The sequence below is a fragment of the Neophocaena asiaeorientalis genome, unplaced genomic scaffold, assembly GCF_003031525.2.
Source record: "Neophocaena asiaeorientalis asiaeorientalis breed wild unplaced genomic scaffold, Neophocaena_asiaeorientalis_V1.1 scaffold134, whole genome shotgun sequence".
NCBI classification, from domain to species: domain Eukaryota; kingdom Metazoa; phylum Chordata; class Mammalia; order Artiodactyla; family Phocoenidae; genus Neophocaena; species Neophocaena asiaeorientalis.
The window spans coordinates 23,567,941-23,582,786 of NW_020185339.1; the positions used below are offsets into that span (position 1 = coordinate 23,567,941).

Consider the following 14,846-nt stretch of genomic DNA (forward strand, 5'->3'; position numbering starts at 1 on the left):
CGTGGGCCTCTCACTGTTGTGGCCTCTCCCGCTGTGGAGCACAAGCTCCGGACGCACAGGCTCAGCGGCCATGGCTCACGGGCCCAGCCGCTCCGCGGCATGTGGGTTCTTCCCGGACCGGGGCACGAACCTGTGTCCCCTGCATCGGCAGGCGGACTCTCAACCACTGCGCCACCAGGGAAGCCCTCCCCATTCCCTTCTTGTCCCCTCTCCTTGCCTCTGAGATCAGACACCCCCGCTGTTCTCCTGAACACCTTTCTGGCCCAGGGAACCACTTCACCAGGAGAGACCTTATTCTCGTTTGCCTTCCCCTTCTAATCCTAGAGAGGCTGAGAGGGACTTAGTCTTTCAGGAGTGAATTCTGGGAGCTGAGCCAGAGGAGGAGACCAGGCTCAGAGGCTAAGCCAGCTGCCCAAGGTCACACAGCTTGTTGGCAGCAGAGCTGGGTTTTTAAGCCACTTGTGTCTTGATTCCACATGTATTCCCCTTGTAAGAATCTCCAGTAGGTTAGGGAGACCCCAGTCCCAGGCTGAGCAGGAAAAAGGGAAGAAGATAGTTGTGAACCATGAAACCTGGGATATAAGGGTTACAATGTTTGGGGGTGGGGTGGAGAGGGGAGAGGTGGGTAGAGGGAAACAGGGAGGAGTGGGTGCACCAGGAAGAGGTGGCTGGAAAAGTATTGTCATCCTTAAGAAGTTGTGTTGGAAACGCAATGACATGTATTAGAAATGCTATGAGCGTACCAAATAGCATGCATTTGGGGTTAGAATCAATAATACTCAGCAAAGAGGGTGAACAGGAAAATCTTGAGGACTCCATGCCAGAGAGCCTGGAGGTTGGTTGGCCAACCAACATTGCGTGTGTTCTTAAGTCCTCCTGTCTCAACACTAGCCAGACTCGAGTTTCACCCCAGCCTGCCTGTGTCTGTCCCCTGCAAAGCCATGTGGCTGTACCTGGCGGTCCCCGTGGGCCTGTACTACCTCCTGCGCTGGTACCGGGAGAGGCAGGTGGTGAGCCACCTCCAGGACAAGTTCGTCTTCATCACGGGCTGTGACTCGGGCTTCGGGAACCTGCTGGCCAGGCAGCTGGACCTGCGAGGCTTGAAGGTGCTGGCTACATGTCTGACGGAGCAGGGGGCCGAGCAGCTGAACAGCCAGACATCAGACAGGTTGGAGACAGTGATCCTGGACGTCACCAAGACTGAGAGCATCGCTGCGGCCGCCGAGTGGGTGAAGGAGCATGTCGGGGACAGAGGTACCACCCAGATTTCTTTTTTCTGTTTATTTCTTCTCTCTGTGTGAAGGGGAGACCCATTGACAGCTGCCTGGGGAGATTCCCAAGGTGTTTTCCAGGACTTGAAGTCCTCCCTGTGTTCTTCTCCTCATCCAGCTTACCAGCAAAGCCTCTTCCATCCCACCTCCACCTCCCAACCTTGAGACTCTGCAGTTTGGGGGAGAGTTTTCCCTGATGAGAATGTGTCCTTGCAGACTTTCTGTCTGGTGTCCCCTCCTCCCTCAGCAGGAGGTCTGGGTTCCTTGATGCTGAGTGACCAGGGTGATCGGGGTGCACTTTTTGGAGGACGGGTGGAGATGGGCACTCTGGCTGGAAGGCTGCATGGGTGGCTGGGGAGCAGCGCTGGAGCTGGGCTGTGTTCTCAGCACTTGATCATGTTCTTCCTGGTGACCCGTAGTCGTCCTACTTGGGTTTAAATGTCACCAATTTTCAGATGACAACATTGAGCTGTTAGGACTTGTCTAAGGAAGGTCAGAAAACTACTTAAGCGTTACTTTTTCTCTCTCTCTGTTTTCTGTTTTTCTTCTTTTCTTTTCCTTCTTTGTTTTTTTTTTTTAATTACTACAGTTGTGCCTTTGTTTTGCAGGGGAAGGAGAGAACTTGTATTTCTTTCATCTAAGTATACTTTAAAACATGATCATTGTGGAAACTCAGAAAATTGCAGGGATTAAAACCAAACACTCAAAATCTCACCACCCAGAGATCAGTACTGATAATATTTTGACATACATAGTATTATATTTTGCACATATTATTATCATTTTCTTTCCACTAAAGAAAGATGTACCGATTTACAACATAATAAAAATTTCTTCCAAAAATTAATAAATTATGATTGAGAATATACTACCCTTTAGAATAGCATTACTTACTAAAAAGTACCTCATGGTATGATACATAATTATTTCCTACCTTTTATTCATCATATTCAACAGAAATGATATCTTGGCAAACTTCTTTCTACCCAGTTCCCTACACTAGAACTGCATACGTTGATCGTGCCTTTGATGACAATGGTTGGAGAATATTCTTCCTACAAGGCACACGTGTTACTGAGTAGGGGAGGAACTCAACTCTCTGAGTGGATACTTCTGGCAGCCCTACCCCATCCCTCAATAGCCTGCTCCTGCCACCCTGAGGCCTATGGTTACCAAGTCTTTAAAACCTTGGGATTGTGTCTTTGATACTTGCAGAGAGGTCTCCATTAAGTTGGGTGAATCTGCACCAAGGAGATGGGGCTAGAGTGGACTCCTGTGTGGGTGGCAGGAGAAGATGGAATTTTCTGGGGTAGGGGGTGAACTCTGTGTTCTGGGGGTGATGGGTAAACAGAGGCAGCCCTTCCTCCCCCTGAAAGCCTACCCCCATGGAATTCCCCAGATTCCTGCAGGAACATTGCTCAGTGTTTTAAGGCCAGGCCCTAGAGGTCAATGCCAGGCCTGTCAACATGTTTTCCCAAACCTGGGATTTCAGGTCTGTTTTACCCAGCCAATCTCCACCCAGATATTACTCATCTTTTTTTGCCTTTTATCCACTGTCTCTTTTATTCCTCTCTTCCCCTCCCTTCCTTATTGTCTCTCTATATTTCCCTCATACTAGCTAGTTGTTGAGCACTCAGTCCTGCAGCTGTCAGAAAATCTGAAAATGTAGGTGAATATTGATAACGTCTGCAAGGACAACATGGACTGTGAAAACTCAAAACTTCACCCTCCGAGTTCCAGACTATGGACCCACTAGATTTCCTCAGCCTCAGTCCCTGCCTTCATCCAATCTGGGGTGCTTGCCCCTTGTCATCAGGCAGTGGGCTGGGCATGAAGACTGAGTCAGGAGGGTGGTGCTCCTTCTGTCCTCCAACCGCTTACAGGGTCTGGTCTCCCCAAACCCGCAGGCAGCATGTTGGTCTCTGTTCCAGCCGTTCCCCCTGCAGCCTGTCTCCTAAAGTCCTCACTGGGTGGAAGGTGACTTGGAACCTCTGCTGGGTCCTCACTCACGGGCCCAGCATGGTGTTGCCCTCTCGCCCTCACTGTTCCCAGGACTCTGGGGCCTGGTGAATAATGCCGGCATTTGCACTCCCATGGCACCCAACGAGTGGCTGACCAAACAGGACTTCGTAAAGATGCTCGACGTGAACCTGTTGGGGATGATTGAGGTGACCCTGAGTCTGCTGCCCCTAGTGAGGAAGGCGAGGGGCCGTGTGGTCAACGTCTCCAGCGTCATGGGCCGCGTGTCCCTCTTTGGTGGAGGCTACTGCATGTCCAAATACGGCGTGGAGGCTTTCTCAGACTCCCTCAGGTAATGGCCTGGAATGGAGGCCCTTCCTCTGTCCTCCTGCTTCTATGCTTCTGGGGGTGCCTTCTACAGGGGTTTTCTTTCTTTAGAGACCTAATGGCCCTTCCTTCTAGATCCCTCTCCCTTGCTCTGTGTAGGTCTTTCACTGGGAAGCACCCTTTTATCTTTTGGGTGTTCAGGTGGGTGCGAGGCCTAAGGAGTTTGATTCAACATATTCCTGCCTTGCGTGAGGGTCCACAGTCACCAAAGTGTCGGAGGCAGAATTGGACCTGATATTATTTGTCTGTGCAGCCCTTCCATGTGCTCAAATGCTGCAGTATTTAGGTTTTGGGAGCCCTGTGGGGAGTGTACCCCATGAAGCCATTAATCCAGAGAGCTACTTAATCAAATCAGTGTGGAGACTCCACGGGCTGCAGGGAGAGGGTGGCTCTGATGTGGGGGATCTGATACCGTGGGCAGAGAGATGCTCCCTAGAGGACAGGTGGCCAGGGGGTTAGCAGGGTAGGAGAGGGGAGAGAGGGGACTGGGGAGTATGGGAACGATAAAACGTGCAAAGTGTGGTGATTGATTGGAGGTGAGAGGAATAGGAGGAGATAACATTTAAAGGATGCCTTGTAGCACAACTGGTAGGATTTAGAGCTGTTAGGCACAGGTATGTAAAGTAATTGGAAAAATATTCACACTCTATACAGAAGCAATACCATCACCCTGAGTTTTCTCCCCCCGGCTTCTGTACCTCACAACCTCTGAGAAATTCCAGCGTATCCCACCCCGATCCTATGCTGGTGTCTTACTGCTCTTTCATGTTTTGTTTTGCAAGAGGACCTCTGAAGTCCTTGCCCCTCTGCCTGTCTCCCTCGCAGGAGGGAGCTCTCCTACTTCGGAGTGAAGGTGGCGATGATTGAGCCTGGTTACTTCATGACCAATATGACCAGCCCTGAGGTGTTTAATGGAAGCCTCCAGGCATCATGGGATCAGGCCAGCCCAGAGATCAAGGAACTCTATGGAGAGAAGTTCGTGGCTGACTGTGAGTGAGACCTTGGGGACAGAAGCAAACCCTTGTCTGGTAGCCTGGGTCCATCCTCCAGTCTCAGGTCCATCCTCCAGGCTCTGAGTCCCCCACATAGTGGGGACATGAACTCCATCCCCAGGGTCCTGTGTGGTCAATTGGTGACCCAAGGAAAGGATTCAGGCTTCATAGACCTGGGGACCAGTTTCTCTTCCGAAACTCTTTTAATTTGGGAAGGAAACTGAAGCCAGAGAGGGAAGACACCCGTGGAATCACGGTAAGCTGGTGTTAGAACCAGCTTTTTTCAGGTGCCTCAGTTTCTAGTGTTTGCAAAGACCTCCAGTTTATGTAGTGCACATATTCCCAGGAATAGATCCAGAGGGGGCTTGGTGTGGATAGAGATCCTGGGGTAAGCGTTAGGACACACTCCAATGAAATCCATGGATTTGATTTGGAGTATGATTTTGGAAGAGAAAGGACTTTTTAGAAACTGTCATGTTGATCTGAAAGTGGGAGCATTGGGAAATGAGAATATTTTGGATGGTGTCTCCTTCTGGACAGTCATGAAGACATCTAATTTATTGAAGCCATCATGGTCTGGGAATCTGTCCTTGATGACCAACTGCATGGAGCATGCCCTGACCTCCTGCCACCCCCGCACCCGGTACTCCGCTGGCTGGGACGCCAAGTTCTTCTACCTCCCCGTGAGCTACATGCCCACCTTCCTGGTGGATCTCATGATGTACTGGGGTGCCCCACGGCCTGCTAAGGCCCTGTAACCCAAGACTGGGGTGCATGGTGGGGGGAGCTGGGGACAGTGTGGGGAGGGGATGCATCAGGGAGAGGGAAATAGAGTGGCGAAAGGGGTTCTCATGTCACCGGGGACACCCATCCCACCTCAGTCCCCAGGCTTCTCTTGAGACATTACTTAGTTCTCTGGGGATATTAGGAAGAAAGGAACAAGTCTTATGGCTGAGGAACAGGGCTCATTATCTCACATCTGTGTCCTGTTCCTTGAATGGCCTCTCAGTGCCTTATGGCCCACATGCAGCTGTGAAAAACCCGCACTTTGGGGAGGGTGTGAGCAGCTAGGAGTTTTCAGTCCCCCCTGCTCTGCCTCTGTCCACCTGTTCAGATGTATCTTTCCCATGTCCAGTCTCCCTCTCCCCCAGCATAGAAATGGACAGGGGAGATAAAGGCCCCTCTTGCCTGAAGGTATGTGTTGACAGTGGAGGGTGACTACCAGCCTGACTCATGAGCCTAGTTGCCAGCTCAGTAGACCTTGGCTGGAATGCGATCCTGTCAGAGAACAAAGAAACCGGGTTTTGATCTATCTTGGAAACAAGAATTTCCATTGATTATTTTTTCCTAAAAATGATAGTTGAAAAGTTCACCTGCTTGAATGCATGCTAGAGCTTCATGCTTAATCTGAAGACTCCTGTTTTTCAAATTATTATTTATACACGTAAACACTCACATACACACACAGACACCGAGCCAGTCACACCAAACAAACTGAAATCAAATAAAGTATCATTGATTCACTTTATGCCTTGGGGGTATGTGTTCAGGAGGTTTGGACTCAGCCCCAGGAATTCTCTCCAGAATGTCAGAGAGCTTGTGAGATTGCAAAGCCCTGGTCCTCCTTGCTGGTCTTACAGGGGGGTGCAGGGCTGCACTGAGATGGGTTCCATGGCCCACAGTGTGGACTGTGACACAAGGACCCCTATTTAGACAAGGCGGAGCAACAAAAACACTGAAAAAAGAAGTGCAATGCACACCATCACACGTCCTTACCCTAGACCTTCCGTAGATCCCTATTCCTCCTCCTTCCAGGCTGCCTTTCTTAGGGAGGGAACCAGGTCTAGTCTGATGGACGTGTGAAGGGGCTGGAACCCATGCCATGAGGGTCCATGCGGCTGTCACAAGGAAGTTTCCCTAATCCTCCCCTTGGCTGTCCCGGTGGTTTTTGACAAAGGATCAGTGATTCCCCACTGAAAATCTCATCTCCTCCAAGTATCAGATATTCAGCGCCTGAAGGCGGGATTTGTCTCTCCATTTGGGGAGCTCACTCAAGTAGGGGGACTGCATACCTGTAGGGCTGGAAAAGAGCTTGCACAATTAGCCCTCACTCCTGGCACCTTCTAGCCCCCTTTGGTTACCTACGCCTCTCCCCACTTCAGGGGACCCAACCTGAGATGAGAAGAGGGGATGGTGTGGGACACCCTGTCTTTGACAGTGGTCCTACTGAGACTGGGCAGAGCGACACCTGGTGGTAGCAGCCCCTGCTCCAGCACAAGCAGGTTCACAAGTGCGGCCTCAGAATCTGGGCCAGCTGCAACTCCCTGGACCATAGCTGCAGAGATCTTTGTCAGTGAGTCTCCCTGACAGGGTCGCCTCTGAAAGATTTCTTCTTCTGGCCCCCGCAGCTCCCAGGTGAGTGAGTGTCACCCCAGGCTCCTTTCACTTACTGCTCTCTCCTGACCTTCCTGTGGCTGTTCCCACCTGGAATGTAGTCTGAAACAGCTGAGACCCCCGCAAGCAGTCATATTACTTTCAGGGTTCACAAGAGGGAAGCAGATGGCATGAGGGCTGGGATGTGTCTGCTGCATGGCCCCTTGGGAGTTTATGGTTGAAGGAATTTTTAGTCACCGAGAAAAAAAAATCTCCTGTTTCTTCCAAGTAAAGAAACCAAACCTTCTCCCTTAGCAGGGTTTGTGTTTGCCTAAGATTTGCATGCCGCCCCGGCTTCCTGACACCGTTTCCACACAGTTTCAAGGGCACCATCCTTCATCCTTGCCTTCTTCGTCCTCACCCTTTGGGAAGCCCATGTAGGAGGGTCCTGGTGGTCACGCAGGAAGCAGGCACAGGCTGGTTTCTGCAAGACGAGCCTTTCTATTACTGCTGCCAACTCCCACCTGAGGGACAAACACTTTCAGGACTACAGTCAGCTCCCTGCACTTGACAGTTACCACTAAAGGCTGAATCTGTGCCCCTGTCTGTCTTTGTTGGCTGCTGGGGTGGTTCCAGGGGCATTTGAGCCTCTGTTTGCTTGGGGAAGCCTCTCCTTCCCTCCCAGTGCCTCTCGTATTTCCTTACTTACCAGTCGGAGCTGTAGTAAATGTGGACGGTCAGGAGATGCCCTGCGCACTGAACCAGGCTCCTTCTGTCCCTGCCCCACTCACCAGCTCTGTGCCCCTGATGGGTCCACCCCCGTTACTGAATGTGAAAGTCCCTGCATGCACAGCTGTTCTGGGGTCCAACCTCTGGTCATTTCTTTAATCTCCTGAGAGGGCAGCTCCCTCCTCTTCTCCATCATCACCCTGATACAACTGACCTGATTCTTTCCAATTATTGGGCTTTACAGCCCACGCTGCCTGGGGGGAGGTTCGCACACACCATCCCATGATCCGCATTCAAATCAGTCTTTTCTCAGTGTCTGAATGGTCTGGATTCGGGGTGTGGTGCCGGGCAGGGCAGGGCCTCACTCAGCACAGGAGGGGCAGAGGGCAATGTAGCCGGGCACCCAGGGCTGTGGGCAGGGCATCTTCACAGAGTGAAAGGGGAACAACTGTTAGACCAGCTTTGTGTGAGTCCTTCCAGCAACTGGCCCGGCATCTGGGAGACATCTCACCATCACACATTGCGTGTGTCGCCCCCATTCCCTTATTGTCCCCTCTCCTTGCCTCTGAGACCAGACACCCCCGCTGTTCTCCTGAACACCTTTCTGGCCCAGGGAACCTCTTCATCAGGAGAGACCTTATTCTTGTTGCCTTCCCCTTCTAATCCTAGAGAGGCTGAGAGGGACTTAGTCTTTCAGGAGTGAATTCTGGGAGCTGAGCCAGAGGAGGAGACCAGGCTCAGAGGCTAAGCCAGCTGCCCAAGGTCACACAGCTTGTTGGCAGCAGAGCTGGGTTTTTTTGTTTTTTTTTTTTTTTTGCGGTACGCGGGCCTCTCACTGTTGTGGCCTCTCCCGTTGCGGAGCACAGGCTCCGGACGCGCAGGCTCAGCGGCCATGGCTCACGGGCCTAGCCGCTCCGCGGCATGTGGGATCTTCCCAGACCGGGGCACGAACCCGTGTCCCCTGCATCGGCAGGCAGACTCTCAACCACTGCGCCACCAGGGAAGCTCCAGAGCTGGGTTTTGAAGCCACTTGTGTCTTGATTCCACGTGTATTCCCCTTGTAATAATCTCCAGTAGGTAAGGGAGACCCGGTCCCAGGCTGAGCAGGAAAAAGGGAGGAAGGTAGCTGTGAACCATGAGACCAAGGACATAAAGGCCCAATGTGGAGAGTGGGGAGGGGAGAGGTGAGCAGGAGAAACAGGGAGGAGTGGGAGGACCTGGAAATGGTGGTTGTAAAAGATCCTCAAGGGGTTGTGTTGGAAATGCAATGAAATCTATTAGAAATGGTGTAAATGTACTAAAAAGCATTAACACTGGGGCCAGAGTCAGTATTACTCACCAAAGAGGGTGAACAGGAAAATCGTGAGGACTCCACGCCAGAGAGCATGGAGGCTTGTTGGCCAACCAACATTGCATGTGTTCTAAGTCCTCCTGTCTCAACACTAGCCAGACTCGAGTTTCACCCCAGCCTGCCTGTGTCTGTCCCCTGCAAAGCCATGTGGCTGTACCTGGCGGTCCTCGTGGGCCTGTACTACCTCCTGCGCTGGTACCGGGAGAGGCAGGTGGTGAGCCACCTCCAGGACAAGTTCGTCTTCATCAGGCGGTGTGCCTCGGGCTTTGGGAACCCACTGGCCAGGCAGCTGGACCTGCGAGGCTTGAGGGTACTGGATGCATGTCTGATGGAGCAGGGGGCCGAGCAGCTGAGGAACCAGACGTCAGACAGGTTGGAGACAGTGATCCTGGACGTCACCAAGACTGAGAGCATCGCTGCGGCCACCAAGTGGGTAAAGGAACATGTGAGGGACAGAGGTACCACCCAGATTTCTCAAGTCTGATTCCTCTCTGTGAAGTGGAGACCCCTTGACAGCTGCCTGGGGAGATTCCCAAGGTGTTTTCCAGGACTTGAAGTCCTCCCTGTGTTCTTCTCCTCATCCAGCTTACCAGCAAAGCCTCTTCCATCCCACCTCCACCTCCCAACCTTGAGACTCTGCAGTTTGGGGGAGAGTTTTCCCTGATGAGAATGTGTCCTTGCAGACTTTCTGTCTGGTGTCCCCTCCTCCCTCAGCAGGAGGTCTGGGTTCCTTGATGCTGAGTGACCAGGGTGATCGGGGTGCACTTTTTGGAGGACGGGTGGAGATGGGCACTCTGGCTGGAAGGCTGCATGGGGGGCTGGGGAGGAGCGCTGGAGCTGAGCTGAGTTCTCAGCACTTGATCATGTTTTGCTGGTGACCCCTAGTCATCCGACTTGTGTTTAAATGTCACGCATTTTTCAGATGTCGACACTGAGCTGTCAGGACTTTTCTAAGGAAGGTCAGAAAACTACTATGGAGTTACTTTCTCTCTCTTTTATTTTTCATTTTTCTGTGTGTGTGTGTGTGTGCGTGCGTGCGTGTGTGTGTGTGTGTGTGTGTATGTTTTACTGTAGTTCTGCCTGTGTTTTATGGTAGAAGGAAAGGACTTTAATTTCTTTTATCTAAGTATAGATTTAAAACATGATCATTGTGAAGAACGGGAAAAGTACATGGATAAAAACCAAAGTTACCCCAAATCACGCCACCCGCAGATAAGTACTGATAACATTTTTACATACAGGATATTACATTTTGTACATAATTTGTATCCTAATTTTCCACTGAAAGAAGTTGAACAAATTTACACATAACAAAAATTTCTTCAAAAACATAATAAATAATGATTGAGAATGTTCCATACTTTAGAATAGCACTACTTAGTAAAAAGTACCTCATGGCATGAATGTAATTGTTTCCCACATTTTATTCATTGGATTCAACAAAATGATGTCTTGGTAAACTTTCTACCCAACTCCCTACGTTGTAACCATGTATGGGTCTTTGGTGTCAAATATGGTGGGAGAATATATATTCTTACAAGGGCAGGCTTGGTACTGAGCAGGGGAGGGACTAACTCTGTGTGTTAATAATTCCAACACCCTGTACCCAACTCCCCTGACCCTGCTCTTCTGCCCTGAGTTCTATTAATTGGTTAGTGTTTAAATATTTGTTATGTGTCTTTGAGTCTTGCAGAGAGGTTTCCATGAAGCTTGGTGAACTGTGAACTGAGAGTCATGGGGTCAGAGTTGCCTCCTGTGTGGGTGGGAGGAGAGGGTGTATTTTTCTGGGACAAAGTGTAAATTCCGATTTGGGGGAGGGTGGTTAATAGTGGCAGCCCTGCCTTCCCCTGAAAGCCTACCCCATGGAATTCCCCAGATTCCTGCTGGAACATTGCTCAGTATTGATGCAGGTATTTCAAAGCCAGGCCCTAGAGGTCAATACCAGGCCTGTCAACACATTCTCCCAAACCTGGGATTTCAGGTCTGTTTTACCCAGCCAATCTCCACCCAAATATTTCTCATCTTTTTTGTTTTTGTCTTTTATCCATTGTCTCCTCTCTTCCTCTCTTCCCCTCCCTTCCTCATTGTCTCTCTCTGTTTCCCTCTCTTTCCCTTATACTAGCTAGTTGTTGAGCACTCAGTCCTGCAACTGTCAGAAAATCTGAAAATGTAGGTGAATTTGATAATGTCTGCAAGGACAACATGGACTGTGAAAACACAAAACTTCACCCTCTAAGTTCCAGACTATGGACCCACTAGATTTCTTCAGCCTCAGTCCCTGCCTTCATCCAATCTGGGGTGCTTGCCCCTTGTCACCAGGCAGTGGGCTGGGCATGAAGACTGAGTCAGGAGGGTGGCGCACCTTCTGTCCTCCAACCGCTTACAGGGTCTGGTCTCCCCAAACCCGCAGGCAGCATGTTGGTCTCTGTTCCAGCCGTTCCCCCTGCAGCCTGTCTCCTAAAGTCCTCACTGGGTGGAAGGTGACTTGGAACCTCTGCTGGGTCCTCACTCACGGGCCCAGCATGGTGTTGCCCTCTCGCCCTCACTGTTCCCAGGACTTTGGGGCCTGGTGAATACCACCACCATCTCCATGTCCACTGCACCCAGTGTGTGGCTGACCAACCAGGACTTCATGAAGATACTGGACGTGTACCTGTTGGGGGTGATCAAGGTGACCCTGAGTCTGCTGTCCCTAGTGCGGAAGGCGAGGGGCCGTGTGGTCAACATCTCCAGCGTCACGGGCCGCGTGTCCCTCTGGGGTGGAGGTTATTGCATTTCCAATATGGCATGGAGGCCTTCTTGGACTCCCCCAGGTTATGGCCTGGGACAGAGACCCTCCCCCCACCCCCCTTGGTCCTTCTGCTTCTGTGCTTCTGGGGGAGCCTTTTACAGGGAGTTCCTTTCATCACAGACTTAGAGTTCTTTTTTCCAGAGCTTTCTCTCTTGCTTTTGCCAGGCATTCATTGGGAAGCTCCCTTCTAAGTTCTTGGTGTCAGGATGGACTTGGCGACTGTAGAGTTTGAATGAACTTACTCTGCCCTGGAAGTTGGCCCACACTCAGAAAGTGAGGTAGAATTGTCACCGATATAATTTGGCTACAGTGTGCTCCACCTACATTACTGCTATGCTATTAGGTTGGGGGAGCCTTGTTTGCAGTGTAACCCCATGGAAGCAATTAATCAAGGAAAGTAATTAATCATATCAGCAGTAGAGACCCTACTGGCTGCAGGGCTGAGGATGGCTCTGAATATGGGGCAGGGAAGTGATCCCAGGTAGGGAGATGCATTTTAAGGTCCAGTTACACCAGCCCAGCTGATAAATGGCCAGGCAGTAGACTGGTTAGGATAGGGGGGAGAGGAAATTGAGTGTGAAGGGGATAAAATATAAAAAGCCTGGTGATCAATTGGATGTGAGGGGAATATGGGGAGATAGCACTTACGTGGTACCTTGCAACTCAACTGGTAGGATTTAGAAGCGTAAGCACATGTATATAAAATATTTGGAAAAATATTCAAACTCTATACAGAATAACACCATCATAAGATTTCTCCTTCTGGCTTTTCTGTACTTCACAACCTCCCAGAGTTTCCTGCTTATCGCACTGCAATCCTGCATTGGTGTCTTATTTGTGTGTGTGTGTTTTTGTGTCTTGGTTTATAAAAACTCTGAAGTCTTTGTCCCTCTGCCTGCCTCCCTTGCAGGAAGGAGCTCTCCTACTTTGGGGTGAAGGAGGAGATGATCGAGCCTGGTTACTTCAAGACCTTTGTGACCAGCCGTGAGGCAATTTCTCCGGGCCTCCAGGCAGCATGGGATCAGGCCAGCTCAGAGGTCAAGGAACTCTATGCGGAGACCTTCCTGGCCTCAGGTGAGTGAGTTGTGGACCTTGGAGAGAGAAGCAAACCCTTGTCTGGAAGCCTGGGTCCATCATTAGCACCTCCTCCAGTCTCAGGTCCATCTCCAGGCTCTGACTCACCCACACAGTGGGCACGTGAGCTCCATCCCCAGGATCCCATGTGGTCAACTGGTGACCTAAAGAAAGGATCCAGGTTTGGTAAACCTGGGAACCACTGTCTCATCTGAACCCCTTGTTATTTTGGGAGGAAACTGAAGCCAGAGAGGATAGACGCCTGTGGACTCATGGCAAACTGACTTTAGAGCAGCTGGTTTTCATGTGCTTAGGTTTCTAGTGTTTATAGAAAGATCCAATTTATGTATTGGATATTCTCAGAAGTAGAGACAGAGGTCACTTAGCGTGGAACAGTTGTTCCTGGGGTAAGAATTTGGGCACTTCTTGGAGAATTTGAATGGATTAGTTTGGGACATGAGTTTGTGGGGGTGGGGCAGGGGGAGGGCAGGATTTCTTAGAAGGTTCCTTCCCATATTAGAGCTGTGAATTGGAAAGGAGGGATGTGGAAGTATATAAGGAAACTTTCATCTTGAACAGACATCAAAATAACTGAAAATATTTTGAAAAAATGCAAGTTGAATCTCTGTCCTTGGCCATGAACTGCGTGGACGTGCTCTGACCACCTGCCACCCACGCACCTGATGATACTCACCTGACTGGGATGTCAAGCTCATCTACTTCCCAAGAGCTACATACCCTCCTTCCTGATGGATGCCATGGTCTACTGGAGCTCCTCAAGGGCCAGGGCCCTGTGAAGTCAAGGTTGGGGTGTATGGGAGGTCTATTTGGGTTGCTATATGAGGGCTGATGCTTCAAAAGAAGGGAAAAAAGGTGGAGGGAGGGAGCTTTCCAGTCTCTAAGGTCATGCAGCTCATCCTCCTCCTTATCTCTACTCCAGGCTTCTTCTGAGGCTCTGGGGATATTAGGAAGAAAGGGCCAAGTTTTGCAGCTGAGGAACAGGGAGCCAATAGCACACATCTGTGCCCTGGTCCTTGAGCAGCCTCTCAAGGCTCTGAGCCTCATGGCCCTCCTGCCACCCTGAGGAATCTGCACCGTTTGGAGGGTGTGAGCCACTGGGAGGGCGCTCAGCCCCACCTGCTCTACCTCTGTTCATCTCCTCAGAGTGTGCCTTCGTTTCCTCATCCCACAGGATGGAAATGGCCTGGAAGAGGCAAAGGGTCCTCTCTCCACTGAAAGTACCTGCGAGCAGGGGTTGGGGATGCACAAGGCAACCACCAGCCTGACCCATCAGCCTCATGTGCCAGCTGAATAAGGAGGCCACTCATCAGAGTGGGCAGCATTCTCAGTCCTAGGAGAAGAGCCCTCTGCGTGGTCCTGCAGCCCTCCCAACCCCCATTCCATGGCCTGCGTTTTTCTGATGTTGGGAGTTTGAGTCCAGGGAAGTGCTGCTTGAGCCAGCAGTCAGCAGACAGGCCTGTGAGATGGTGAGTCAGGCCTAGGCCTGCATTGGGACAGTTCCAAGTCATTCTTTTTCAGGTCTAGAGACAAAACCCTGGATCTCACCAACTGGGACTGTCTGAAGAACTGGGACACTCCTGGGCCTGCTCAGCCCTTGAGTGACATTGTCTGACTTCTTCCAGCCAAGACTTCCTTGTTCACTCACCAAGGAGGCAGACAGACTTCTGAGATGCCTCCCAGACCCACTGTAGGCAATGCTGTGCCTTGGGGTGGGTATGAAGTAGGTGAGGTTCACCTCCACCTCCCACCTCCTACCTCCATACCCTGCAGGCTTTGGGTCTGCTCCTCAGGGCTGGGTCCATGAACTGACCCCCACCCCCGCTACTCCCACCACCCTTGTTATAGAATGGCCAGACTCTCTGAGATTTGTGGTGACATTCTGGAGCTGACTAACCTTG

General features: G+C 51.0%; 1 protein-coding gene and 1 pseudogene across 2 annotated transcripts in view; both read left to right on the forward strand.

Moving 5' to 3' along the window:
- The window catches only part of LOC112394146 (retinol dehydrogenase 16-like), a 12,360-nt gene extending 6,307 nt beyond the window's left edge, over positions 1-6,053 (forward strand). For both annotated transcript variants that reach the window (XM_024736748.1, XM_024736749.1), the window contains 4 exons: positions 892-1,254; positions 3,324-3,582; positions 4,443-4,606; positions 5,150-6,053. In XM_024736748.1, the coding sequence (XP_024592516.1) occupies positions 942-1,254; positions 3,324-3,582; positions 4,443-4,606; positions 5,150-5,367 (954 nt within the window). In that variant the 5' untranslated portion in view covers positions 892-941 and the 3' untranslated portion in view covers positions 5,368-6,053. The remainder of the gene's footprint in view (positions 1-891; positions 1,255-3,323; positions 3,583-4,442; positions 4,607-5,149) is intronic.
- A 2,816-nt stretch (positions 6,054-8,869) lies between these two features.
- On the forward strand, positions 8,870-14,348 carry LOC112394278 (retinol dehydrogenase 16-like; annotated as a pseudogene).
- Positions 14,349-14,846: the final 498 nt, after the last annotated feature.